Genomic DNA, 27,746 nt, shown 5'->3' on the forward strand with positions numbered 1-27,746 from the left:
CTGTCCTTTAAGAATTTAACCAGGGTCATCAGTTGTCCATACAATCAAAGCATGATAGCATTGATTCAAGACCCGGATTCACTAGGATTCTCTAGCAAAGACTGCCCTTTAGAGAGCATAACCACCAAGCCACGTCCACCATCACATGACCACCAAGCCACACCCACACACTCACATGATCACTAAGCCACACCCACTGTCACATGACCATCAAGCCATACCCACAAAATAAGCCATGCCACAGAACTGATAGTAAAAAATTTTTGAATAACACCACTGGTGCTAATGTTAGTATATGATTCCTATGCAGTGAAATGGGGATACATTTTTAAGTGCCCAATTTATATGTTTTATAATAGTGGTATGAAAAACAATAAATGATTGATTTTGAATACAGAACTAAGAAATGTTAGTGCAGTGAAGTTATAGCTATGTAACTAATCGAGATGATTAATTTGATTGATTAATCATAAGATTTAAAAAGTACATGTGGAAGATAACCAAAAGAAAGCAGAAGAGATGAAAGATACGATTTAAAATCTATCTGATATGCATTGTTTTTATTGTATGGTTTAGTCAGTGATAAATGAGGGGCAGCATAAGTTTACCTTGTCTAACATGACAAAATATCTTATCTTGATCCAGAGATACAATACTGAAAATGCTTACAAATAAATGCAGTTGTATCATTTAAACCTCCAGAACCTTCCATAAACCCTTTTCCATCCATAGCTCCTCAGAAATCCTGTAGTAATGTTTATTATTTTATTACAAGTAATAAGTAGATGAATTTTTTTTATTATCTGTAAAAGTTTGTAAATAAGCAACACTTACAGAATTCCTAGATTCAGAGTATGGAGATTGTTTAATTGACTGTAGGTCTGGTTCAGTATGATTATAACTTCTCCTTGGTCATTCAATTTGAGGTCCTTAAATTTCTTGAACATGAAAAGCTTTTAAAATAAATCTTCAGCCAAATTGTAATATCAGGTTAGAATCAAGACCTGTCTTAATGTTTAGAGAGTAAGCAGTCAGAATGCACTCAGACTCACTTATGAAAACTGTAAGATGACAAAGGAGATCATGAAAATAGTGCTTTAATAATGCTAGATATATCCTCAAAAAATTCACTAAGATATATTTTTATACAACAGAGATAGTAGAAATGCAGAACAAAACCACATATTTTGACAAGATAAGAGCCTGGCTTTGTTTTATGACCCAGATTGTGTATGCTTAGCTGATTATATGTCCTATTTTGAACAGGAACACAACTGTTCTTAGTTACTGAAACTGTTAGAATGATGTGTCCTGTCTTCAACATTAAAGGGATAGTTACTTCAGCAAACACTGCCAAACTGTTCTGAATAATATAAGAGTTGTGTACTTTGGTAAGATTAACTAATTTCTTTTAACAAAAATTATTTTCTTAGCTGGTAGACTAAAAGGTGAATGTTCTAACATTCACTTCATGTAATATATGAAAATATGTTGTAAGCATTAATAACTTCTAATGTTGCTGTGTCTGTTATAATAAAAATGTGAAAAAGGAAAAAAATACCTGTCTTTGTTGCCAATCCTGATAGTTTTACATTTCTTTTTTGCTGACCTATTAGACAGAGTTCATTTTTATACCATAGAGCACGGATGCCAAACTCGCCATGTCACGTTGCCATCACATGTCATTTCACAAAGTTTTTCCTATTCATGGAGCTGGACTGGGTGTGGCCTGCACACGACGCATCTGGCCTGCGGGCCACCAGTTTGATTTCCCTGCCATAGAGCAAAGGGAATCTCACTTCCTAAACAAGGCTGAAAAAGGTTTTGACACTGCTTTCAGTTGGAGGAAATACCTTTTTCAAATTAGGCTCTGCCTTGCTTGAGAGAGCAACCATGCTTATTTGATATACCGAGGTTTGGCAGATCTTCACCTCATCCATCTATTTCCAAACACTCTTCTCAAGAATAACGTTCATCTGAATATAAAAATGTCATTGGTGTTAACAGAGTAATTTAAACTTGTACGCAGCTTTTCATTGGGCTACTGATAAATTACCTTTAAGTTGTCTTAAAAGAAACATCAGTTTTGAAAACCTGTATTTTGAATAAAACAATAGTGTACCCTTTTATATATTTGCATATTTTTAAGTATTTCCAAAAAGTTATGTATTAATTTTTTTAGAACAGTCTGTTTTATGCAGTGCTTCTAGTGATTGACCTACAGTAAATCTGAAATAGGGCTACCAAGATGGTAAAATGACTGGTCACTAAATCCTGTGAGGAAAGGCTAAAAGACCTAGTTATGTTATATTACAAGAAACTGGAAAGGGGATATGATCCGCTGTGTTCAAGCTCTTACATTCTAGAAGGTTCATACTTATTCTCACTTGCTCCAGAGCTAATGGGATTAAACTTCAAGGGTGTAGATACAAAATAAACATTAGGAAGATCTTGAGTAAGTGTTATCTGTCAGGGGAAACTCTGGAGTGGTTCTTCCCCTTCACTGGATGTTTTCAAAAGGGCCGGTTTAGCTCACGCTGGTAAAAGCCTGTTATTAAGAACACAGTAGCCTGCAATTACTGCAGGTTCAAGCCCGGCCCAAGGTTGACTCAGCCTTCCATCCTTTATAAGGTAGGTAAAATGAGGACCCAGATTGTTGGGGGGGCAATAAGTTGACTTTGTAAAAATATACAAATAGAATGAGACTATTGCCTTATACACTGTAAGCCGCCCTGAGTCTTCGGAGAAGGGCGGGGTATAAATGTAAACAAAAAAAAAAAAAAAAAGAGGTTGAACTTGATAACCTTTTAGGTCATTTCTGACTATGTTTCTGTGATTCAGTGGTTTAGAATAAGATATTATTAGAAACTGCAACTGTAACTTTCTGTAACATATTAATAGTCCACCTTAACTATAGGATTTAATAATATACCCTGTACAAGTTGTGTCATAAAACAAATAAAACATGCATGTGAAACCTTATAGGTGGTGTAGAAAAAGAACTTGTCCGTGTCTTTGAATTTCTGCCTATCTTGTTTTAACAATAGACTTATTCAGTGTTGTTATAGAGTAGCTGATACAAAAGTTACCTTATACTGAGCAATGGATTATAAAAATTAATTTTGCATGTTTTCTTATTTTTGAAATATCCCATTAATTCCATTAATAAAGCCCAAATTTACGTTAGAAAATGATCTTTTAAGATGGATTTTTTAAAAAAAAGTTAAGCAAGATCTAATGGGATCATCTTGAACTTATGAAAAGCCATGCTGTTCCTCTCATAGGTATTTCTTATTTTACTTTCTGCCTCAGTTGATCTCCTATTGAAAACCTACAAGCTTGGCATGTTTTACCCTGTATCGTGAGGCATATTCATGAAAATTTGGAAGATTTTGGTGGGGAGCTTCATGATAGGATAGGATATGTGTGCTTAACATCAATGGCTATTGCATATCTGTCCAGTTTTCTTGTAAATGCACTATTGATTTTTTTTAACAATACCTTTTTTATATGTTTAAAAACAACTATAATATGTAAAAAAAAATATAGCTGCCTTGTACTGATCAGGCTACTCTTTATTTAGCTCAGTATTTTCTATGCTAAAATGGGAGCACCCACTAGACTAGAGTTTCATTTGGCAGTCAGAAAAGAACAGAATAACAGAATTGGAAGGGACCTTGAAAGACACCTAGACCAACCCGTTGCTGAAGCAAGTCTTTCCTATTTTTTCTCTAAAGTTAGGATTTAAACCTGAAAAAGTCTACATATAAAGCAGAGGCTTTGTTTCTAAGCTGTTCCTTTCATGCAGATACCTTCATGTATATGTAGGGCAATGATTAATGGGTCCAGTAGGGGGTTGACTGGAATCCCCTCCCCCCCACATCCATGGCTGAGCTTATCACTGCTTCAAACTTCAATTTCAGCTTTAGCCTCCGTCTCATGTCTGCCTTGTAATGGTTTGGAATGCAATTTTGGGAGAGAAGCTTGATATAAGTTGAATAATGATTTTCTCTTCCGTTCTTCAATTAAGAAATGCTACTTGATCAAATTTGCATTCCAGTCCTTACCCCAAGTGATGCTCTTTAGTAACTTCTAACCCTTCCACATCTTGACAATAGTGTTCCTTACACAAGAAATACTAATTCTTAAGCAGCTATTTATCAGATCACCTTAACATGAAGAAGACCACCACATAACAGGAGGTAAGAGAAAGGAAAACAGCCTTCTATTCATCAGAAGCAGCTCTAGCCTTTGTAATTTTTATCTGCAGTATATTGGACTGCATCTTGAATCTCCTATTCCAGTCTAGCATATCAAGAGGCTGAGTAACAAACACACCCATACCACAAATAGGCACAATAAATAACATTTACCTTGTATGGCTGTCCTAACTATCACTATCATGTTTCAGACACTGGCCTGCTTTTTAGTGTTTATAAACTGACAAAACTTTGAGGAAAATGTTTTAATTATTCCTAAAATATCTACATTAGAAATACTATGAATTTCTGCTTTTGTTCCTATTGCCCAAACTCAGCAATATAAATAATTTGATATTGAGGAAAGCAGTAACTACAGTACGTCTCAGTTGAGAGGATATAATACATATGTTGTTCTTTACAGTTCATTCATTGGCTAAGAACGCCAATGAAAAAGCAGCACTAACTTTTAAGAGTCGCTGTATCATTTATTTATTTTATCAATCACTCTTGCCATTATATTTTATAAATAATTCAAGAGGATGAACATATCTGATACACTTTTCCTCCTCCTTTTTCCCCACAACAACAACTCTGTGAGATGGATTGGGTCAAGAGAACCTAAATGGCCCAAGGGCCACTAGCCAGTTATATGATTGGTATTAGATTTTATTAGATTTTAAAGCTGTAGTGGCGCAGAGCTATGGTGGCGCAGTGGTTAGAATGCAGTACTGCAGGCTACTTCTGCTCACTGCAGGCTACTTCTGATCACTGGCTGCCAGCAGTGTAGCAGTTCAGGTCCCACTGGCTCAAGGTTCACTCAGCCTTCCATCCTTCTGAGGTTGGTAAAATGAGTTCGGTAAAATGTTGGGGGCGATATGCTGAGTCTGTAAACTGCTTAGAGAGAGCTGTAAAGCACTGTGAAGTAGTATATAAGTCTAAGTGCTATTGCTATTAAAAGGAAAGTCATGAATGTGAAAATTATAGCTCATTACAGGAAAACAGAGTCCAATCTGTTTTATCACAAGCTCTGATGGAGATCCTACAAGTCGGGATCCTTCTGGTAGCAACTGTAAATGTTACATTGCAAATGATCAAGCAGAGTATAATTTGAGCAAGACACTAGCCAATATTAATTTATAGTAAGACAAATCAATGAATATTTTAAAACATCATACCAACCCTGGTCTGGTTTTCTAATGTTCTTATTTTGTAATGTAATAGTCACTTTTTGAGTATTCAGAATTTTTCATATTAGTCCTGGATTCCATGTGTCAATTTAGCTGCTGTGATCTGCTAAAATAATTTGGGTGATAGCTCTCCTAGGAATAAAATTTACCAAGATATTTAGATAATTTTTGGAAATGGTAAGCTGGCACAGTCCTAGTAAATTTAAGATGAAGCCTCCAACAAAAGGAGAGTCAATGGGAACACCCAGCACACACATCCTGTGCAATTTCTTCTTCCATTTCTTGTCTACTTAAGTTTGGTAAAATCAGCTGCCCATCACGGATGTAAACATGGGAGCAGTGCCAAAGCACTGTGCAGGCCAGTTGGTATGGACAAAAATTTACAGTGCAAAAAATTGTAGAATGTTTTCATCGGAGCCATATTGGAAAATATGGAAATTTATCAATAAAATATTATGGCAATGATAATACAGTGGTGATGGATAAAAAACAAAGTACAGATTAATCTCTCTAGAAGTCATAAATATTCTTCATGTATATCAGGGCAGAAAGAATATCTTCTCCCAGCTCCATTATGTTCCCTATGATCCTTATCCATAGCATCCCTATTAATGCCTTGGGGTGGAGGAAGTATCTATTCTCTATTTTTAACCTGGTCTTAAGACTTTGTTGTTTTGTTTTGTTTTGTCATCATCATCATCATCAGGTATCATCATCATTGTCATCTCTTGGTATGTATTGCAATGAATGGCAAAGAAATTACTGTAACAAAATAAAACCGGGAAGTTAAGCCCTAATACCTCTTTGTGTAGAAACACTTCCTTGCTCTGTTCAAGCAGCACAGTTGCTATGTGGATGGTTGCAGCTTCATTTTTGGATCAATGTGGGCTCCGCCTCCCTGCGAGCCTTTTCTAGGCAAACTGGCTGGGTCTGTTTTTAGCCCAGCTCATCTGAGGAGGAAGGAATGTGCTACTGGAGTCTCTCATTATAATCTTTATGGGTTGGAGTATTTTGAAGTTCTAGATTTCAATATTCATTCTAGATTTTGAAGTAGACTTGGACCTGAGAGGCAGTGAATGGTGTTAAGACAGTTTTGAAAGTTCGTAGTTGAACTGAAATTTGAATTAGGATTTTTTTTCTTCAAAGGGACAGTCTTCCTAGGTTTCCTATTTGCAAAATAATATATTGCACATCTGCTGTGGTGACAGATTTCCTATAATTCCATTCCACTGAGTTTTATTTATTTATTTTTGTACTGAAGCACGTGTTTTCTGATTATCTCATTAACCTAATACATCCAATGAAGTATTTTTTTAAAAAAAACACACAACATAAAAAATAAACTAGTCCATATTTGAAATGCCACAAGACGGTTATTATTATATTTTGAACCGTTGAACTTTCCGTTTAGGAGAAAGAGTTTGCCAGCTGTTAAACTTTACCTTTGAGAATTAAGGAACTTTCTTTTATAGCAAGATCAACTCAACAATTTTTAGGTTTTTTCGTCTAGCAAAATTTGATCCTAGTACTGTCTGAAAATTTCAGCAATTTATTCCAAATGCATCATCTTTAAATAATCATAGAAATTAAGAACTACCTTTTTGCCCTGGCCTTTTTTTATTCTGCATTCTAGTCTATTTTATTCTATGCTGCCTTTGATTGGGGTTTAAATATTAAGGTTATATGTAAATACTGAAGCAATATCTTCAGCACTGCTCTAAAGATTACTTTAAAGTTTAAATTGAGAACTAGAAGTCTGTCAACAGGGTGCAGTCACTGTGTACCATTTGAGTGAGACAGTGATATACTACAAATAAGTCCATAGTATCACAAGGAGCAAGAAGAACTAGACATATTGCCCCAGTCTTGTGCTTCTTCTAGAAGCCATTCCAGAAACAAGAGCTAAGTGCCAACCCTTAAATCATAAATTGTTTTAATGCAGGCTGTACACCGCCCTGAGTCCTTCGGGAGAAGGGCGGTATAAAAGTTTAATTAATTAAATAAATAAATAAGGACTGACACCAAACTGATTTGTGTTTGGAATATCACCAGTGAAGACTGCTGTTAGAAAAATGCATTTTTCAAAGTACCTTTTATTGAAAGCTGTCGTCCATATTAGTTAATAAATAATAATAATAAATTAGATTTTCTCTTATAGAGGTAGTCCTCAACTTACAACATACTGATTAGTGACTTTTCAAAGATACAGTGGCACTGAAAAAGGTGACTTATGACCATCTTTCACACGTTGCAGATAGTTGCAGATAGTTGAGGACTAGCTGTTTTAAGTATTCAGTGCATATCATGTATGTATTAAAAGTACTTTCTTATTCTATTACAAACTTTAAAGAACGCTTAATCAAACTTATTGTACTCCTAGCAGAGTTTGATACATATAAGTAGTTCTTGACTTAAAATCACAACTGAGCCCAAAATTTCTGTTGCTAAATGAGACAGTTGTTAAGTGAATTTTGCCCCATTTTAGTCTTTTCTTGGCATAGTTGTTAAGTGAATTACTGCAGTTGTTAAATTAGCAATACGGTTGTTAAGTGAATTTGGATTAATTCTTTGTTTCTCTATTTAGGTAAAAAAATTAAGAATAATCCAATGAAGGACAGGTTATCCAGATTTTTAAAAATAAAGTTTGCATAGTTTGTTTTAGTATTTCATGGAAATGGGAAAGCAAAAAAAGCTTTCCCATTCGTTGTGGAAAATTGGCAGGGAGCAGCATAAAGCTTCCCTTCCCCTTCCCTTCCCTTAGATAAATGGCTGCTGTTGGGGGGGGAGGGAATGAAGGATTGCAAGACTGGCTGGGAAACTGTCACAGAATGTTGAAAATGAAGATCAGTCCAGCAGCAGCCAGTAGCACTAAAGCAGCGAAAACCTATCCAAATTTTATTCCCTTTGGAATGTTCTGTATGTTAGCCAATTTGAGATATTTGCATTAAAAATGCTTGTCATATGATGCACTGTTTTGCCCAGTTAAAGGGCGTGACAATGAGAGTTTTAGTAATATACCCTGTTTCCCCTAAGATAAGACCTATCCTGAAAACAAGCCCTAGCATGTGTTTATATGTGCACCTAATATAAGCCTAACCCCAAAATAAGCACTACTTAAGAGCCTGCACCACCACCTAGCCCATTCCGTCTGCTTGCTTGTGGCGCTGCACCCACAAGGCGGTGGAGCTCCCCCATGTGCCTTGCACCAGCTTACCTCAGGGCCCCTGCAGTCAGACCATCCATGCTTTGACACCTGCCTTATGGCAGCAGCCCTATACGACAACCGCCCATGTGCAACAGGAGCCCATGTGACCGCCAGTCCACTTCTGTTTGCTTACGGCTGCAATGGAGCAGTGTGTTGGGGCTGTGATTGCAAGGCGAGGCAGGTGTCGGGGCGTGGGTAGCCTGGCTGCAGGGTCCCTGACAAAAGCAGGGCATGTGGGGCAGCTCCACCCCCCCTGCCTCGGCACTAGCGTGCCACCCTGTTTCCTGCTCTGCCATGAGCAAGCAGAAGAAGTAGGCTTTCCATACATGTGAAAAAATAAAACATCCCCGAAAATAAGCCTTAGTGCTTTTTTTGGAAATAAGACCCAGTCTTATTTTGGGGAAACACAGGTAGATAACTCCAAATACATGCAGAAAAAAATGAAGGACCCACATCCTTATTTCTGTGATCCAACTTCATTATTGTATTTTTTAATAAATATTTTTTTGCATTAATAACACTTTGGCTAATTGGCATTGTAGTGACAGTGTCTTGTAGCACCAAGAAGTTAATGTCATTAAACATTTTCAGCATACGGTCTTCCTAGGCAAATTGATGGCATAATGACATTGCAAAGCAAAAATAATAATGGGAAATGATGTAAGATAGGACAGCACTGTTGTTAGGGTAAGCTTTTTTAAAATTTTATTTTAAAGTATCTCTTCTCAATTACACAGTGATCTATCTAGTTTCTTGTAAGATGTTTTTTATATCAGCCTGGAACAATTACTATGATGAACAGGTAGAATTAGAGTTACTAACCTTTATTTAAATTTTCTCATCCTTTACCTATATTTGAAAGAAAGAGAAAGGAGCTTAGTATAATACAGAGGAGACGGACTAATTTTCTGTTATTAACAATTGAACCATGTAATTTTCAAAGGCAATATATTCATTGTACATTTTTCTTCTGAGAAAGTTATTCTTGTCCAAGCTGAAATATGGTAGCTTTTTATTTAGAAGCTTAGTATACTGCTAATATTGTTTTATGTTTATGTTATACAAATGCTATATCAAATTTGACTTTTTAAAAAAGATATTGGGGCAGTTTATTCAGCAAAATAAAATGCTTGTGGGTTTTTGATATATTTCTTTGTCCTCATATTTCCTGAGCTTTTCTCATTCCCTTTATCTTGGGGTTGGTTGTTTTTTTTTTTGTACTTCCTGTCTCTTCCTGGCAGTTTGTAGTGCTATAAAAATATGTGCCTCTTTAGAAATGGAGTTGTGTGAGAAACAAATACTGCCATCTGAACTTCTGCTTCAGTATTTGAGTTTTGTTATAAAAAGTCATAAATATGAGACATTACGTTCCACATAAAAAGCATAAGCTGATGCTCTAATACGGCTGACATGTGTTTTTTGTATAACCAAGATACTTAATTTTGCTTTTTTTACTGAAAAACCTGCCCTTTTAAATGGCAGTTGTCTAGTTCTTTAATGTTGATCTGCCATCTAGTGGCATGCATGAGACTCACAATTTGTTTTTCTTAAAAAAATTATTGATGGCTGTGTGTAATTATTTTTAAACCTAATTTTATTAGAACAACTTTATATAACATTGCAAAGAAAAATATCAGCAAGAAATGCCAGCAACAATTATCCACAATTAATCTATGGGTGTTCCATCACTGGAGGTTTTTAAGAAGAGATTGGACAACATTTGTCTGGAATGGTATAGGTTGAGCAGAGTTTTGGACTAGAAGACTTCTAAGAGCCTTTCCAACTTGTTATTCTGTATTGTGTATTTTATCTACGTTTCCAACAAAAATATTTGAAATATGAGTGAAATAAATCAGGTGCTATCTTCCAAATAGCAGAAATCTAGGAGGATTCCATTCAGAAATGGTTGCCTGTTGTTGGGGATATTGGGGATGTTGTTGGGGATATTCCCAATGAACTGCTGTGCTTCATTTTACCAATTAAATTTCACATTGTCTATACTATTTATCTGAAAACTGGATTTACACACCTATATAAGAGTTCAACAGTCAGAGAAATGTGTATCACAGCACAAAACACTGAAGTTTGAAAATCTCACTGATTTCTTTCAATGGTTTTATACACGAAGGAAGTTGATTCTTCATCAAAAATGACAATCATTTCTCTATGATTCACATCAATCTTTTTTAAAAAGTGAATGAGAATTCATTTTTTTCATTATGTGATAAGCCTCTAAGGGTTTTCGGGCTAATGCAGGCCTGCTTAGCATATACAACATTAACGTATCAGAATCTCTCTCTCTCTCTCTCTCTCTCTCTCTCCCCCCCCTCTCCCTCCCTACATCTAAATATAGATAGCAGATTGCTAAAATTATGTAATTTTCTTTGCATTGCGATTCAGTTTTTTAAAACAGTGAATTTAAAATTTTCATCTAGACCATAGGACTAGAATTGTATTGACCCTGTCAATAAGAAGCTCATACGAAGGCTAATGTTGGCAAATTTCATTAACCCAGCATTTATACTGTGGGATACAAGCATTCTTCCATGAATAAGCAATCACCTTTTTTGGCACAATTCGGGCACAGTATGTTCAAAGTTCTTCATAGATTAAAAGTTTCCACATTTTTTGGATATATTTTAACAAAACATTAACATGTTAACCTTTAATTTCCTTCAAACAACTTTAAAGATAGAGTGATATACTTTGGTACTTATATAAGGAGTTAGATAATACCATTATTTCACCATAGTATTAATATCTAACCCATAATATAAGTACCAAAGTACCATATCAACCTATCTTTAAAGTTTGGTATATTTTACACATACACATATATAGTTCAGGTTTTGAACTGATAGACTCAGGCTAATTCCTAATGTGATGTGGTCTTACACAGGTATGTCATATGTTAGATGATTTTGCTTCTGCACATGCGCAAGAAGCTTCGTGATGATGTCAGGGTCAGTGGGCGGAGCCTACTCCCAGTTTTACTACAGGTTTGCAAGAACCAGTCCGAACCGGGGGCAACCCACCACTGCTTATGAAATCTATAAAAAAAGGATCAAATGTTAGTGTCTTTATCCACTTAAGCATAGATTATGTAGCAGTTGAATTTACCTGCAGCTCTGGTAACTTTCACTGGCAAAAATGGAAAGGGCAACAGTTGGATGAGTACCTGGATAATGAGGATCTTGTTCTGGTAACTCATGCCTTTATCACTTTGTAAGTGCATCCCTTGAAGGCTGCAGTACATACAAAATGCTCAATTACTGTGTGTGGGTATGTCGCTGCCCAAAGTACATTGCACCTGTGTTTTGAATCTGTAGCAGAGTGTGGTGCCCTTACTGAGACAGAGCATATCTGTGAAGTAACAGAGGAGATTGTTATCTTGAATTTTTGCTATATGAGGAAGAGGAGCAGAAGCAGGAGGAGTAAGCAGCCGCTAAGTTTTCTCTAGCTGTTTTTTTATATTTTTAGCATGGATAGTTTACATGTTGATATATTGTGGATGCTTTATTATTGATTGACATTGTAAACCACCATGAGTCTATATCCTTTGATATCTGTGGTGAATTTCTTTACATTTTTTACAGTCATCATTAGACTTGGGGGGCATCAAGTAATCTAATTATTCAGGAAAACAGAAAGTTGAGAAAGGAAAAAGGATTGAAAGTTGAGTTTTAAAACATCAGTGGATGAATAAACTGAAAGCCATTAAAGTACATGATCATCAGTCCTTCACAATCCTGTCATTCTGGAATGTTTTTCCGAATGTTTACCTTTTTTCTTAGGAAAAAAATTAAACTTAATTACTGTATTCCTTGATGGTTTCAGCTGCTGATGCATGATCAGAATGAGTGGATTAGGAGAGAACATCTTGGATAGTATGAACAGTGACTCAAGAAAAAGGAAACCATGTGATATCGCAGGACCAGGGTAAAGTATTTCCAAGTTTTTAAAATAGTGTTACTATAGAACATTTACAAATAATGTTATGGTAATGTAAGAATTTAAAATTGAGTTAATATTTAAATTAGAGTTCATTGATAGCATATTTAAAATGTTGAAATGAGGTAAACCCATACTATTGCAAGAAAAAAATTAGGAGGAGGAAGAGATTATTAAGTATATAGTGTTTCCCCAAAAATAAGACCCGGTCTTATTTTGCGCCCCCCCCCCAAAATAAGGACTAAGGCTTATTTTCGGGGAAACATGATTTCAGGCTGATCAGCCCTGGGCACCCTGCCCCCCAGCGCATACAGAAGAGGTGGAAAATGCATGGGGACTGACTGTATCTGGCTGCAGCTTGCTAGTCCCTTGGTTGGCGTACTCTGGGATTACACAGAGCAGAAGGTACAGAGCGGAAGGCAGGTGATCCCGACTCATGGAGTGGAAGGCAGGCAATCCTAATGTGCTGTGTGGGCTGTAGGCAAATCAGGAGATGGGAAGATGAGCCTCCCATGGCCACCCTCCACCCTGGCCCTCCAGCGCCAGCTTTCCCGCAGCACGCCTGGTGTATCCAGATCGCTTGCCTCCCTCCCCCCCCAGCGTCTGCTTCCTCCTGCTACTTACACAGGTACTCAACTCACCTGTGCTATGCGGCACGCTCACCATCTCCTGTGCTGGCCATGCCCACATCCTTCACTAGGGCTTATTTTTGGGGTAGGGCTTATATTAGACCTCCATGTAAAAACAGGCTGGGGCTAATTTTCAGGCTAGGTTGTATTTTTGGGTAAATCAGGTACATGTTTAATTCAGTAGAGTAGAACCAAGCAGTCATTTTTCTGTCAAGGACTTCATTCTTCAAGGATAATCTGTTGGGATTATATACTGGAGAGTTGAAGCAAACTGAGAATTGAGAAAATCCAGTAGCAGACCTCACCTCTCCACTCCCTCTTTCCCTTCATTTGCATTCTTGTATTCATTTTTTATTCAACCTTGAAAAACATTGTTGTAAATTCCTACTCAGAAGTCAGTTTTCCTCAAAAACAGTGTAACATTTAGACTTTTGACACCCAGTTGGGAAATATCAGTGTGGCCATGGTGGGGGGGGGGTGTCACGTCATTTCCAAAGGGTTAAATGTGACTTACTGATTGAAATTATTTAATACATTTATACTTCGTGTATATTTTGGCTAGGGTAATAAAATCAAAACCACTTTTAATTTATCAGTTTGATTAATATATTTTATAAAAGGAAATTATTAGACCAGAAGCCTTAACCCCATAAAACCTCTGTATCTTTCTCTCTCTTTAAGTCTTGTATGCAGTGGAGAGAAGCGGCGACGTGAGCAGGAAAGTAAATATATTGAAGAACTGGCTGAGCTGATATCTGCTAATTTGAGTGATATTGATCATTTCAATGTCAAACCAGATAAATGTGCAATTTTAAAGGAAACAGTTCGACAGATACGTCAGATAAAGGAACAAGGCAAGACTGATTCTTAATCTATATAAAAATATCCCTTTTATCTAAAAATCATGTAGACACAAGTCTGATTTTAGTTTCAAAACATGAGATACATTTTATTTTCTGTTAAATATTTGGCTGCTTAAGCTAACATTAACAACATGGATACTACAAATAAAATAACTGAAGGATTGACTAATGTTTTACTAAAAGAATCATCATTTATTACATTGTATTAGAGTCAGTAAAATAACAGATTGGTTAGATCCAAGTCATTTTATTTATTTATTTAGCGTACGGCATATCATACATGGACCAGCATGTATAATAGAACCATTTAAATCATTTCCAAATTCATTTTATTGTTGTGAAGGGAGAAAGTAAAGAACATAAAAGAGGTCATAGAAGAAATAGGTAGACCTATGGCTATCTCCTCAAGCTATCATAACACAATTCTGGATTGTTTCTTCTCATTTAAATACTTACTCAGTCTTCATTATCAAGGGTGGTGTGGTGGCTCAGCAGTTAGGATGCTGGGCTTGTCGGCTGAAAAGCCGGCAGCCTAGGTTCAAGACCAGAGTGCCACAGGATGGAGTGAGCACCCATCCTTGCCCCACTCCTGCCAACCTAGCAGTTTGAAACCATACAAATGCGAGTAGATAAATAGATACTACTTCGGTGGGAAGGTAACAGCTCTCTGTGACATCATGCTGGTCACATGATTGTGGAAATATCTTTGTACAGCGCTGGCACAATGGCTTTGAAACGGAGATGACCACCGTCCATTATAATTGACAATGACTAGCAGAATAAAATCGGCAGGCTCTCCTTTATCTTTTACTTCATTATCAAAAAATGTCATGGTTAAGCTAAATTTATTTTTTCTATGTCACCAAAGAAGCTTTCCTCCTTTAGTATGGAATAAAGATTAATATTGTGTATGTTTCAGTACTGTTTTTTTCAGCTATTTAAATTCTCATTCAATATTCTCAGCATTTTAATAATAAATAGTAACAGCTAAATCTGTATAACTGCATACATACTATATATGTAAGCAGTGGCATGCTTACTTATATAGTATTGACTTTTTCAAGACTTGCTTTTCAATTTCAGGAAAAACAGCATCTACTGATGATGAAGTTCAGAAGGCAGATGTATCTTCAACTGGACAGGGTGTTATTGATAAAGATTCACTGGGACCACTTCTCTTACAGGCAAGTATATGGTGTTAATACTGTTAGGATATGTCTATGGAGATTCTCAGTCATCCAGATCATGGTTGTCCCAAAGTTGCTTTTTCAAGAGGAAACCCCACCATCCAGTCAGAGCTGAAGAAGCTTCTTAGATGAGAAGCGAAACGTCTTCAAAGAAAAACCGGAAAGTTCATGTGCCTCTTGAAAAAGCATCTTTGGGACATACTTTTACTATAGCTCAGTTCTGAGGAATCATTAGTACAGCAAAAAGTTATATGTTTGTTACTATATTGTAGTTGTCAAATAGCCATGTTCAGAAGATTCTGTCAGCTCTCAATATTTTTACAGTTCCAAAATTGTAAAAAGTGAGATTCCTTCTCCATTCCTAGAAAATGAGTAATGTACCCTTTTTCCTAGTGAGATGTCTACATGATATGTTGGAATTATATGTAATATATGTAATTCTGAGTTAGCATGACTTTTGGTCCACCTTTTTGGAATGTATTGGAGGACATCAGGTTTGGAAATGAGAGATTGAGTTGGACATTGCTTCTAATAATAATTTTTCAAAAGCAAAATCAATACTATTCCCACTTAGATTGTAATACTTAGTACCCTTATTTGGAAATAATTTCATTGATTTTAGTGGAACCCTTCTGAATAAATAAGTATAGGATTATTTACATGTATATATGCATACATATCCACCATGTTGTTCCTGTTCAGAGTGAGCATTGTTACAAGGACCCAGGAAAAGGGTAGGAAATAGCAATGACAATGAACATACATACAATTTCACGGGTATTAAGATTGTTGAGTGAGCAGGTAAAAAATAGCCAGGGAAATGATTGAAGCCTGGGAAATGGACCCCTTGTCAGTCAGCATGAGTGCTGATTTACCACCAGCTTATCAGTTACTTAGGATTCGAGGACTTGGCAGCACAAGATAACAGCCAGCCACTTAATAACTGGTCATCAACACCCCAATCAACAACTAAAGTCACACAAAACCAGGCACTACATAAATACTATGCATAATATAACCCAAAGCACATACTCAGGTAGGAGAGAAATTCCTGAGGATGGGCTCCAGAGTGGGTCCGAAAGTTCGGATGACTAAACTTCCAGTCCCAGTGACTAACCCAGATTGGATCCTGCAAGACATATTAAGCCAAAGAAATATTTTATTTTTTATTTATTTAGTTTTTGCATTTTTAGCTACTCCCCTCTCTTTATACATTTAAATGAAAAATATAGGATTCAGAAAAAGAATAGAAATAGTTGAAACTAATTTATCACAAAAGAAGATATTATATAGATCAGGAGTGTCACACTGGCACACCCACCCCAGCTCCCCAAAGGGGTGTCACACTGGTGCAGGCCATGCCCACCCCAGCTCTGGGGAAAAAGCATCACGATACGTCATGTGACGGTGTGACGCAGCAAGTTTGACACTTTTGATATAGATGGTTCTGAACTTAACAACTGGTTGCTTAGCAACTGTTCGAATTACAACAGACCTCCCAAAGGCTACTTACGATCTGGATTCAAAATTCTGACAGTTCCTGTGGCTTCACATGACCAAGATTTGCGACTTTTTTTTTCTCCTGAAAACCAGTGTTTACTTCCAGTTTCTGGCAAAAAACCCTGCCCATAGCAGACAATGGATTTGCTTAATGAGCAACACGTTCACTTAACTGTGGCGATTCACTGTGCAAAAAAGGTCGTAAAATCAGGTAACAACCGGCACCACTTAGGACCACAGTTCTGGGCTCAATTACATTCGTTAGTCACAGACTACCTGTACGTCTTCATTCTTTTTTTTGTTTTTATAGACATTGTTCCTTTCATCACATCCATACCATTGCTTTATATATTGCTCTTTGCTCTTTAAACTTTTCATCTTCCTCTTTATGAAGACCTCATCAATTCCATCCATCCATGACTTTCTACATCATCCCATACCTCTCAAAACACTTTCTGTTCCTTTATGTATGTTTTACAGTTTGTTCCTTATTCATTCTTTCTGTATGACCCAATCTCCTATATCACATACATTCAGAATGCTACACAATTTTTAGTCCTGTCTCATCTTCAGTTATCCATTGTCACCATTCACTGGGATGTAACATGCAATCTTTATCATCTGTGGATTCTGGCTTTCATATGCATCCATGGTAACTTATTGATACTTCATGACTTATCTTTTCATTCTTTTATTCATAATTATATTTACACATTCATTTTCCTACAGATATTCTCACACAAGATCAGACCATTCAACTCAGTTATATTCTTTCCTCCTTTTCTTAATTTCCAAGATATAAAACATATCTATTTTTTTCTTTAATGCATTAGTTCTCTGCCATTTTAGGCTTATTTCTTTTACATTGCATAATACAGCCTTCTATATGACATGGATGTCATCAGATTGGCCCAGAGATTTATTTATTTTATTTATTTATTTATTTGATTTCTATACCGCCCTTCTCCCGAAGGACTCAGGGCGGTGTACAGGCAAGAATAAAACAGACGGTACAATATACAAATTTAAAATGCAGTTAAAAAACTTATTTTAAAATTGGCCTGAGAAGTAAAATATATAATAAGCTAAAAAACCCCATTTAAAATTAATTTCTAAGAATTTAAAAATTTGTTAAAATCAATTTAAGCCAGCCCCGCGCGAATAAAAAGATGTGTCTTCAGTTCGCGACGGAATGTCCGAAGGTCAGGTATTTGGCGTAAACCCGGGGGAAGTTCATTCCAGAGGGTGGGAGCCCCCACAGAGAAGGACCTTCCCCTGGGGGCTTCCAGCCGACATTGCTTGGCGGACGGCACCCTGAGAAGTCCCTCTCTGTGAGAGCGTACGGGTCGGTGGGAGGCATGTGGTAACAGCAGGCGGTCCCGTAAGTACCCAGGCCCTAAGCCATGGAGCGATTTAAAGGTAGTAACCAACACCTTAAAGTGCACTCGAAAGGCCACAGGTAGCCAGTGCAGTCTGCGCAGGAGCGGTGTTATATGGGAGCTACGCGGAGCTCCTTCTATCACCCGCGCAGCTGCATTCTGGACTAACTGAAGCCTCCGAGTGCACTTCAAGGGGAGCCCCATGTAGAGAGCATTACAATAATCCAAGCGAGAGGTAACGAGCGCATGAGTGACCGTGCACAAGGCATCCCGATCAAGGAAGGCGCAACTGCCGAACCAGGCGAACCTGGTGGAAGGCCCCCCTGGAGACGGCCGTCAAATGATCTTCAAGCGACAGCCGTTCATCCAGGAGGACACCTAAGTTGCGCGCCCTATCCTTTGGGGCCAATAACTCGCCTCCAACAGTCAGCCGCGGCTGCAGCTGACTGAATCGGGTGCCGCATCCACAGCCACTCCGTCTTGGAGGATTAAGCTTGAGCCTGTTTCTCCCCATCCAGACCCGTACGGCTTCCACACACGGGGACAGCACTTCAACAGCTTCATTGGGGTGGCCTGGGGTGGAGAAGTACAGCTGGGTGTCATCAGCGTACAGCTGGTATCTCACCCCAAAGCCACTGATGATCTCACCCAACGGCTTCATATAGATGTTGAACAGAAGGGGCGAGAGAATCGACCCCTGCGGCACCCCACAAGTGAGGTCCCTCGCGGTCGACCTCTGCCCCCCTGTCAACACCGTCTGCGGCCGGTCAGAGAGATAGGAGGGGGACCACCGATATACGGTGCCTCCCACTCCCAATCCCCCCAACCGGCGCAGCAGGATACCATGGTCGATGGTATCAAAAGCCGCTGAGAGATCTAATAGGACCAGGGCAGAGGAATAGCCCCTGTCCCTGGCCCTCCAGAGATCATCCACCAATGCGACCAAAGCTGTCTCCGTGCTGTACCCGGGTCGGAAGCCGGACTGGAACGGGTCTAGATAGACAGCTTCATCCAGGTATTGGGGTAGCTGTCGCGCCACAGCACTCTCTACAACCTTCGCAACAAAGCGAAGGTTGGAGACTGGACGATAATTACCCAAAATAGCTGGGTCCAGGGAGGGCTTCTTGAGGAGGGGTCTCACCACCGCCTCTTTCAAGGCGGCAGGGAAAACCCCTTCCAACAAAGAAGCGTTGATAATCTCCTGGAGCCAGCCTCGTGTCACCTCCTGAGTGGCCAGTACCAGCCAGGAAGGACACGGGTCCAGTAAACATGTAGTGGCGTGAAGTCTCCCCAACAACCTGTCCACGTCCTCGGGAGCCACAGGGTCAAACTCATCCCAAATGGACTCAACAAGACGTGTCTCCTCTCCCTCGCTTGGATCATCCCAATTTCGGTCCAGACCATCCCGGAGCTGAGCGATTTTATCGTATAGATAACCACTAAACTCCTCAGCACGTCCCTGCAACGGGTCATCCCGCACCTCCTGATGAAGGAGGGAGCGGGTCACCCGAAACAGGGCGGCCGGGCGGTTATCTGCCGACGCAATGAGGGTGGAGGCATATGAGCGCCTCGCCTCCCTCATTGCCACTAGGTAGGTCCTAGAATAGGACCTAACTAGTGTCCGATCAGCTTCGGAACGGCTGGACCTCCAGGTGCTCTCTAGACGTCTTCTCCGGCGTTTCATCTCCCTCAGCCCCTCGGAGAACCAAGGGGCCAAACGAGATCTGCGCCGGGTCAGAGGTCGCAAAGGCACGACACGGTCCAAGGCCCCAGCCGCGGCCCGCTCCCAGGCTGCAACTAGTTCCTCAGTCGTGCCGTGGGCCAGATCCTCAGGGAATGGCCCAAGCTCCGTCCGGAACCTCTCAGGGTCCATCAGGCGCCTGGGACGGAACCACCGTATAGGTTCCGTCTCCCTGCGATGGTGGATGGCGGTTCGGAAGTCTAGTCGAAGGAGAAAATGATCGGACCATGACATCGGTTCTGTTACTAAATCATCTAATTCCAGATCATTTAACCACTGACCAGAGATATAAATCAGGTCCAGTGTGCCTCCCCCCATGTGCGTGGGGCCATCATTTACCCGAATCAGGTCCAAGGCCGTCATGGAAGCCTGGAACTCCCGAGCTGCAGTCGATAGCAAGCCAGCCGATGGCAAGTTGAAATCCCCCATGACTATAAGTCTGGGGGTCTCAACCGCCACAGAGGCAAGTACCTCCAACAGCTCGGGCAGGGCTGTGGTCACGCAGCAAGGAGCCAGGTACGCGATCAACAAGCCCAACTGATTCCTATGGCCCCACCTCACATAGAGGGATTCACAACCGGCAATCTGAGGAACAGTGGCCTCCCTCGGTTCTAGATCTTCCTTAATGACAACCGCCACCCCCCCACCCCTACCTTGGGCCCTCGGCTGATGAAATGCTCGGAAACCTGGAGGGCACAGCTCAACGAGGGGAACCCCCCCCTCCGGACCCAACCAGGTCTCCGTAATGCCCATAAGAGATACTTTGCTGTCCATTATTCCTTTGATTAATTAAGGTTTCATGTCCTATCACCCATCTCCTCCCACTTGTGACTGTATGACTATAACCTTGTTGCTGGTATCCTTACGATTTATATTGACTGTTTCCTAATATGATTTGATTGCTTATTTATTCCCTATGACTAACATTAAGTGTTGTACCTTAAGATTTTTGACGAATGTATCTTTTCTTTTATGTACACTGAGAGCATATGCACCAAGATAAATTCCTTGTGTATTCAATCACACTTGGCCAATAAAGAATTCTATTCTGTTCTGTTCTGTTCTATTCTATTCTATTCTATTCTATTCTATTCTATTCTATTCTATTCTATTCTATTCTATTCTATTCTATTCAAATGTTTCCAAATAAGAGAAAGAAGATATTGACTATGTTTTCAGATGTAATCATTTTCATGCCAGACTGCAGTGTTCCTGATAAAAACAAGGACAATATTGGTCCATTTTGGCTCATTTTGGCCAGCATCATACAAGGATAATGAAAGTTCAGTTTTACTTCAAGGATGCTCCAGCTAACCTATCCAAGATAGAATCAAGATTATAACTATGTTATAAGCCAATTTAATGTTGCCCACATCCTATCAACTAGGAGGCATATGCTGTGTATACACATAATGCAAAAATAGGATTATAAGTGAATACAATAGACGTATAGGATTATAAAATACTGATAGCAGAGAATATTTGTAGCTCTTGGTTGAACTGTGAGGTTCTTTGTGTTCTCTGAGCTTGGTTGTTTTCTTGCCAATGTTTCATTACTAAACTAGGTAACATCATGAGCAACACTGATGTTTATTTCAGTACATAGTAACTGTTAATATATATGTCTGTGTTTAAATGCTTCAATACTAGCTTTCCATAACTTTATTTCTAGGCATTAGATGGCTTCTTATTTGTAGTAAATAGGGACGGAAACATTGTATTTGTATCTGAAAATGTCACTCAGTACTTGCAATATAAACAAGAGGACCTGGTTAATACAAGTGTTTACAGTATCTTACATGAGGAAGATCGGAAAGATTTTCTAAAAAATTTACCCAAATCTGCAGGTAAGAAAGCTTTTCATAATCACTTGGTATGTCAAATGTGCAAAATTGACCTTTTCTAAAAAAAATTAACTTTTATGTTTAATTTTAAACTACCTCTTTAAATTTTCATTCACATTGTACCTTAATATGAGGAGTTTTCAGCAAAATTCAGTATTCAACCAAATTATATGTGGATCTTTGTAACTTCTTGAAAAAGATGGTTTATGTAATTGAAATTGTTATCCCGTACATACATACATATACATATACATATACACACATATATACATTTTCTTAGCCCACCTCACAGGATTGTTGTGAGATTAGGGGATTCCTTCATGTAAAATGCCTCGAGCTGTTATAGAAAAACAAAGAATATATGTAATAAGTAAACACATGCTATTCTCTGTTAATGGAAATTGAAGTATTGCTGTTCAGTTTATTTAAAATATACTATTATATAGATTCTGTTAAAATACCGACTTCCATTTTTACCAAATTTTGCTGAACATAATATTAATCAAAATTTATATTTTGTTATAGAAGTCTATTACCCCATTTTAATGTTTTAAGTAAATTTGGTTAAATCTCGATGTTAATCATAATAAAATATTAAGCGTGAAAAGATGCAAATTCAGTTGTGTCCAATATTATAGAGTTAGGTTTTCATACAGTATATTGCTCCAATTCCCAGATATGATTCACTTGATGGCAGACACCGGGACTTAAATCTCCTGCACCATAATGATCCCAGCGAAATTGTGACTGTGCATATCTTAATATGCTTGCAAATTAGCATTGTTGTGTATGATTGACAGTATTGATAACATTTAGGGAATCCAGAATAGAAATGGGAATAGTTGGAGTGAGACTACTGCTTGATTGTCTTTCCAGCTTTCATTGTTCAAGTGCAAGAAAACTAGCTTGGTCTAGTGCAGGGGTGTCAAACGCTCGTCATGTCGTCATCATGTGATGTATTGCGACTTTCTCCCCATCGCTAAAGTGCGGGTAGGCATGGCCAGCACGTGACTCATCCAGCCTGCAGGCCATGAGTTTGACACCTTTGGTCTAGTGGTTAAGGCACCAGGCTAGAAAGTAGGAGACTGTGAGTTCTAGTCCCACCTTAGCCATGAAAGCCAGCAGGGTGACCTTAGGCCAGTCACTTTATCTCAGCCCAGCTCACCACACAGGATTATTGTTGTGGGGAAATAGGATGAGGAAAGTGTGTTGGATATGTTCACAGCCTTGACTTGTAAAAATAATAAAGGAGGTATATAAATAAATAAATGTTCATATTGCAAACATTGATGGTTGATATTAGAAGACTCCTCTACTTTCTTCCTCCCTTTAATATATTTATAGCAGGGTTTTTTTGCCTGCCTAATACATGATATCCCATGCATTAAATTATTATTTTTTCTTTTGTGGATAATTCTTAGCAGTACATAAATGTTGCATACAATAGCATGCCCTAACCCTAACCCTCCTCAGTTCTAAATAGCTAGTGTAGCTGGATAAATATAGAATTAAAGTCATCATTCTTTTTTGAACAACTTAATGAGAAGTTCTATTTTTTTTTAGTGAATGGGGTTTCTTGGACCAACGAAGCACCGAAACAGAAAAGTCACACATTTAATTGTCGTATGATGGTGAAACCATTAAATGAACTTCTAGAAGATATAGGAAACAGTCAGGAATTGCATCAAAGATTTGAAACCATGCAGTGTTTTGCTTTATCACAACCAAGAGCTATGCTAGAAGAAGGGGAAGGTAATGGCAAATCATCCACTTATTTAAATATATTCCATTTATTTATACTGTGCCATATCTCACATATTGAATGGCTAGAGTTTTACATCATTTTAAACATGTCATAAAATATTTTGTATTTCAGATTTGCAGTCCTGTATGATATGTGTCGCGCGGCGTATCTCTACAGTAGAGAGGGTATTTTCCCCAAACACAGAGAGCTTTGTTACTAGGCATGATCTGTCAGGTGAGAATTCTACTTGAAAAACCCATCAAATACATTGTTTAATGCAAACTATGGGAATAATATGGTTTATGTTACTAATTGCCCTCAAGCATGTTATTTATTTATGAATTCATTCAATTTGTATAGCTGCCCATCTGACATACATGAGTCTGGGTGGCACACAACTTTAAATAAAAAGTGCAATTGCTAAAATAAGAAAAAAATAAAAATAAAATGAGAGCTACTTTGGTGTAGTGGTTGGGCCATCAGTTAGAAAACAGGAGACGGTTTTCTAGTCCTATCTTAGGCATGAAGCTAGTTGGGTGGCGTTGGGCCAGTCACTCTCCCTTAAGCCTGGGAAAGAGGCAATGGTAAACCACTTCTGAAATCTTGCCAAAAAATCTAAAGCAACAATGAGGGTGGAAGCCAACCTAATCCTACAAAAGATGATGTTTCAGAGGGCAGATGTGATGGCAAAAAAGGCACTTTTTCAAGGCCCTGCTAAGCATGAACCTCTTGGCCAACAATACTGAGAATGTGCCTCCTGCTGGATTAGATTGAGACAACCACGGTGAGATGGTAAGTATAAGTAACCTGGCCCAAGTCATATAAGATGTTGGTAGTTAAAGGTAACTACCAACATCTTGGATTGCACCCAGAAACAAACTGCTACCAATGCACATCACAGAGCAGTGATGTGCATTGTGCTAACTAACTGGCACCATTAACTGCCCTCACTGCTGCATTCTGCACAAGGCTGGAGCCTACAAGGAAATTATTGTTTCAGAATATTTTTCTTGTAGTGCTTCTAGTTTGCAGTGTTTGCCTATTGTTTGAAATTGTTTGTTTCAAACATTAAACGACTCATTGAAGGAACTGTCTATCTGGTTATATGAACTAGTTCACCTAAGGCCCATAGGCAGATGATTTTGTTCTATTTTGCTCCTAAATTATGGAATATATTTTCTCCAGAACTGCAGCTGGCCTCCATCCTTTTAGATTAATAAAAAGTATGAATAATTTTTATTCAATTGATATTCTCTACTTATTTCCAGTATTTTATTCAATTAAGGTGCTACGCTTTCGTTTTTTAATAACATTGTAATGTTTCTATAAATTCTATATTTCTATAGATTCTACTAACACAGCAGTTAATTAAGTATAAATATATCAAAATATTTATATATATCAAATATATCAAGGTAATTCCCAATAGTTTCTTTTTCTATTTGGCAGGTAAACTTGTTAACATAGATACAAATTCTTTAAGGTCTATGAGACCGGGATTTGAAGATACAATCCGCCGTTGCATTCAGAGATTTTTATGCCAAAATGAAGGTCAGCCCTGGTCAAACAAGCGGCACTATCAGGAAGGTAAAAATCTGAATTTTCAAAGGCATTGAGGGGTTAATTTTAAAAACAAGGGGGGGTATTTATTTTTGGGGCCAATTTGAAACAAATAGAGTGGATTGTTGTCTTGGAAGTTCTAATTGGGGCATGTATTTTCATATAAAAATAATGTATCAACTGATGTCCAATTATGTCAAGTATGACAGAGAAATAAGCCTTTCTTCCACTCTTAATAGCAGTAGCACTTAGACTTATTTACCACTTCATAGTGTTTTTACAGCCCTCTCTAAGCTGTTTACAGAGTCAGCATATTGCCTCCAGCAATCTGGATCCCCATTTTACCCACCTCAGAAGGCTGGAAGGCTGAGTCAACCTTGAGCCTGGTGAGATTTGAACTGCCAAATTCAAATCTCAAGGCAGCTGGCAGGGAGTAGAAATAGCCTGCAGTACTGCACTCTAACCACTGAGCCACCACAGCTCTTAAGGGGATGACAAATTTAAGACATCCTTTTAGATTTTGCTTACTATCTTGCTGCCACTGAATTTTCTCACTGCTGTGAGGCGATGCTTTGTTTTCATAAAATGGTTGCTGGGAGGTGCAAATGGAAATAGTTCCTGCTTCCTTTAATAAAATCCTGACTCCTCCAATTCAGAGTCTCTATTTCTGCAGGTAATGCCATTTCCCCCACAATGTACAAATTCAAACACAGAAGCTGTATAGATTTTGTTGTTGTTGTTGTCTTTTATGTGTATGCATTTTAGGCAAAAGTTAGTAGACACCAAACCTGAACTTTTAAAATGTCTGTCTTACTTTGCAAGCCATTATTTGTGTAACATGAAATATGAACAGGAAGGTGCTCTTCTAATAAAAATCTGTTTTTCTTAACAGCTTACATGCAAGGCATTGCTGAAACGCCACTCTACCGTTTCTCTTTAGCTGATGGAACAATAGTGACAGCACAAACAAAAAGTAAATTATTCCGAAATCCAGTTACCAATGACCGTCATGGGTTTATCTCTACCCACTTTCTTCAAAGGTAAAATTGCAATTACATTTTAGGATTTCCAAACCTTAAGCCTTCGTTAAATGCTTATTTGAGCAAAATTTGAGTATATTAACATTGGTATGTGACATGTTTATATAGGCTGGTAACTATTTCAGATTCAGATAATGGTTTTCATGGAGTAAGACTGGTTTTCCCTTCCCAGGACAAGAAAAAAAAAATTACCAAATAAATGATGCTAGAGAATTCACCGTTTCTTTTTAACATATTGCCTGAATGGCAAAAAATGAAATAGTTATCTTATTTCAAAATATAGCTCATGAGTACTCTCATGCAGGTTGTTTTTAGTGAACATTTCTACCCTTGAGTTATACCTTTGGCTATAACCTAGTAGTTAGTTCAGCAATATGGATAGGTAAACAACTGATTTTGGTTTAAAAATTAGCAGTTGAATTTACTGGAAATAGTTTCGCTCCATGGCGAAATAAGTAATGTGTTACTTATTACCTTCCCAAGGAATTTTTTTTTGTTATGGTTTTGCTTAAAGATAATAAAATGGTAGTCCTATGTGTTATTTAAGTGAGAATAAATGTTGGGGCTTCTGCAGTATCTGAGGCTCAGTTGAGCTAATCTCAAGAGGATAGGAATGAAGAAGAAAAGGCGTTTACTTTTCTTCCTTAACCATTTTTTGGAAACAGAACTCCCTGAAATTATTGGCTTGGGTAATACGTCATTTGTGGCATAGAGTATAATCAGGGTTTGGTTTTAGTAGAACTAATTGAAGCGACACAGTGTAGTTTAGGGTTTGTGTGGGGGAAAAAGGGTGACAAAGACTCTTCCTTAATAGTTCCCAGAGTATACGTTTTATGGTGCAAGAGGTTGCTTTAGTTTGGCAATATTTCTTGCTATAGGTGAGGAACAATAGGAGGGAACTACTTAGAAGACTTTCTAATCATGTCTTTCTTAGTTTTTGGAGCCTGACAGATACCACCAAAGCATTTAAATAGGTTACAGGTAGTTCTTGTTGCTGGCAATCCTTATGATTTATATTGATATATTGACCATCAATTGTGTTGTAAATGTTGTACCTTGATGAACGTATCTTTTTTTTTTTTATGTACACTGAGAGCATATGCACCAAGACAAATTCCTTGTGTGTCCAATCACACTTGGCCAATAAAAATTCTATTCTATTCTATTCTATTCTATTCTATTTTATTCTATTCTATTCTATTCTTGGATAACAATGGCAATTGGGATGGGAATTTCCATCACTAAGTTATGCAGTCATACAGCATGACATCATATGCCTGCATTGCTTAGTGAGGGCAATCCTGGCCGTCCCGGCTATTGTTGTAATCTGAGGACTACATGGCTCATTAGGTGAATCCTCGTATGACTGTGGCCTGGGAAGAGTGGGAACCCAGGCAAGCAGACTGGCAAGTAAGTCTAACAGGAGGGCACAGGCAGTGAAAGCCAGTGAGGCAGGTAGGTGCTAGAGAGTATGGGTGGTAGATCTTTTTCCATTAAAAAAAATAATCACATTAATGATCTATTAGTTGCAATTAGTTTTTATACTGAATTAATATCAGTGTGTTTGTCCTTTTCTGTTATATTTTCTTAACACTTGTTTTAATTAAAAAGATTAAAAATAAATACTGCTAAAAAAGCAATCCATTATCTTTTGCACCAAGTAGTAACTACTAACCGTAACAACCTTCCCCCTGCCGGCAGGATCATTCTAATC

The 27,746-nt window shown here is 38.2% G+C and overlaps 1 protein-coding gene across 2 annotated transcripts in view; it reads left to right on the forward strand.

Annotated features, from left to right (window-relative positions):
* The window catches only part of NCOA3 (nuclear receptor coactivator 3), a 97,089-nt gene that overhangs the window by 53,095 nt on the left and 16,248 nt on the right, over positions 1 to 27,746 (forward strand). For both annotated transcript variants that reach the window (XM_058177528.1, XM_058177527.1), the window contains exons 3-10: positions 12,432 to 12,533; positions 13,856 to 14,028; positions 15,121 to 15,221; positions 21,517 to 21,691; positions 23,252 to 23,440; positions 23,565 to 23,666; positions 24,882 to 25,019; positions 25,885 to 26,032. In XM_058177528.1, the coding sequence (XP_058033511.1) occupies positions 12,442 to 12,533; positions 13,856 to 14,028; positions 15,121 to 15,221; positions 21,517 to 21,691; positions 23,252 to 23,440; positions 23,565 to 23,666; positions 24,882 to 25,019; positions 25,885 to 26,032 (1,118 nt within the window). In that variant the 5' untranslated portion in view covers positions 12,432 to 12,441. The remainder of the gene's footprint in view (positions 1 to 12,431; positions 12,534 to 13,855; positions 14,029 to 15,120; positions 15,222 to 21,516; positions 21,692 to 23,251; positions 23,441 to 23,564; positions 23,667 to 24,881; positions 25,020 to 25,884; positions 26,033 to 27,746) is intronic.

The sequence above is a fragment of the Ahaetulla prasina genome, chromosome 3 (genome assembly GCF_028640845.1).
Source record: "Ahaetulla prasina isolate Xishuangbanna chromosome 3, ASM2864084v1, whole genome shotgun sequence".
NCBI classification, from domain to species: Eukaryota; Metazoa; Chordata; class Lepidosauria; order Squamata; family Colubridae; genus Ahaetulla; species Ahaetulla prasina.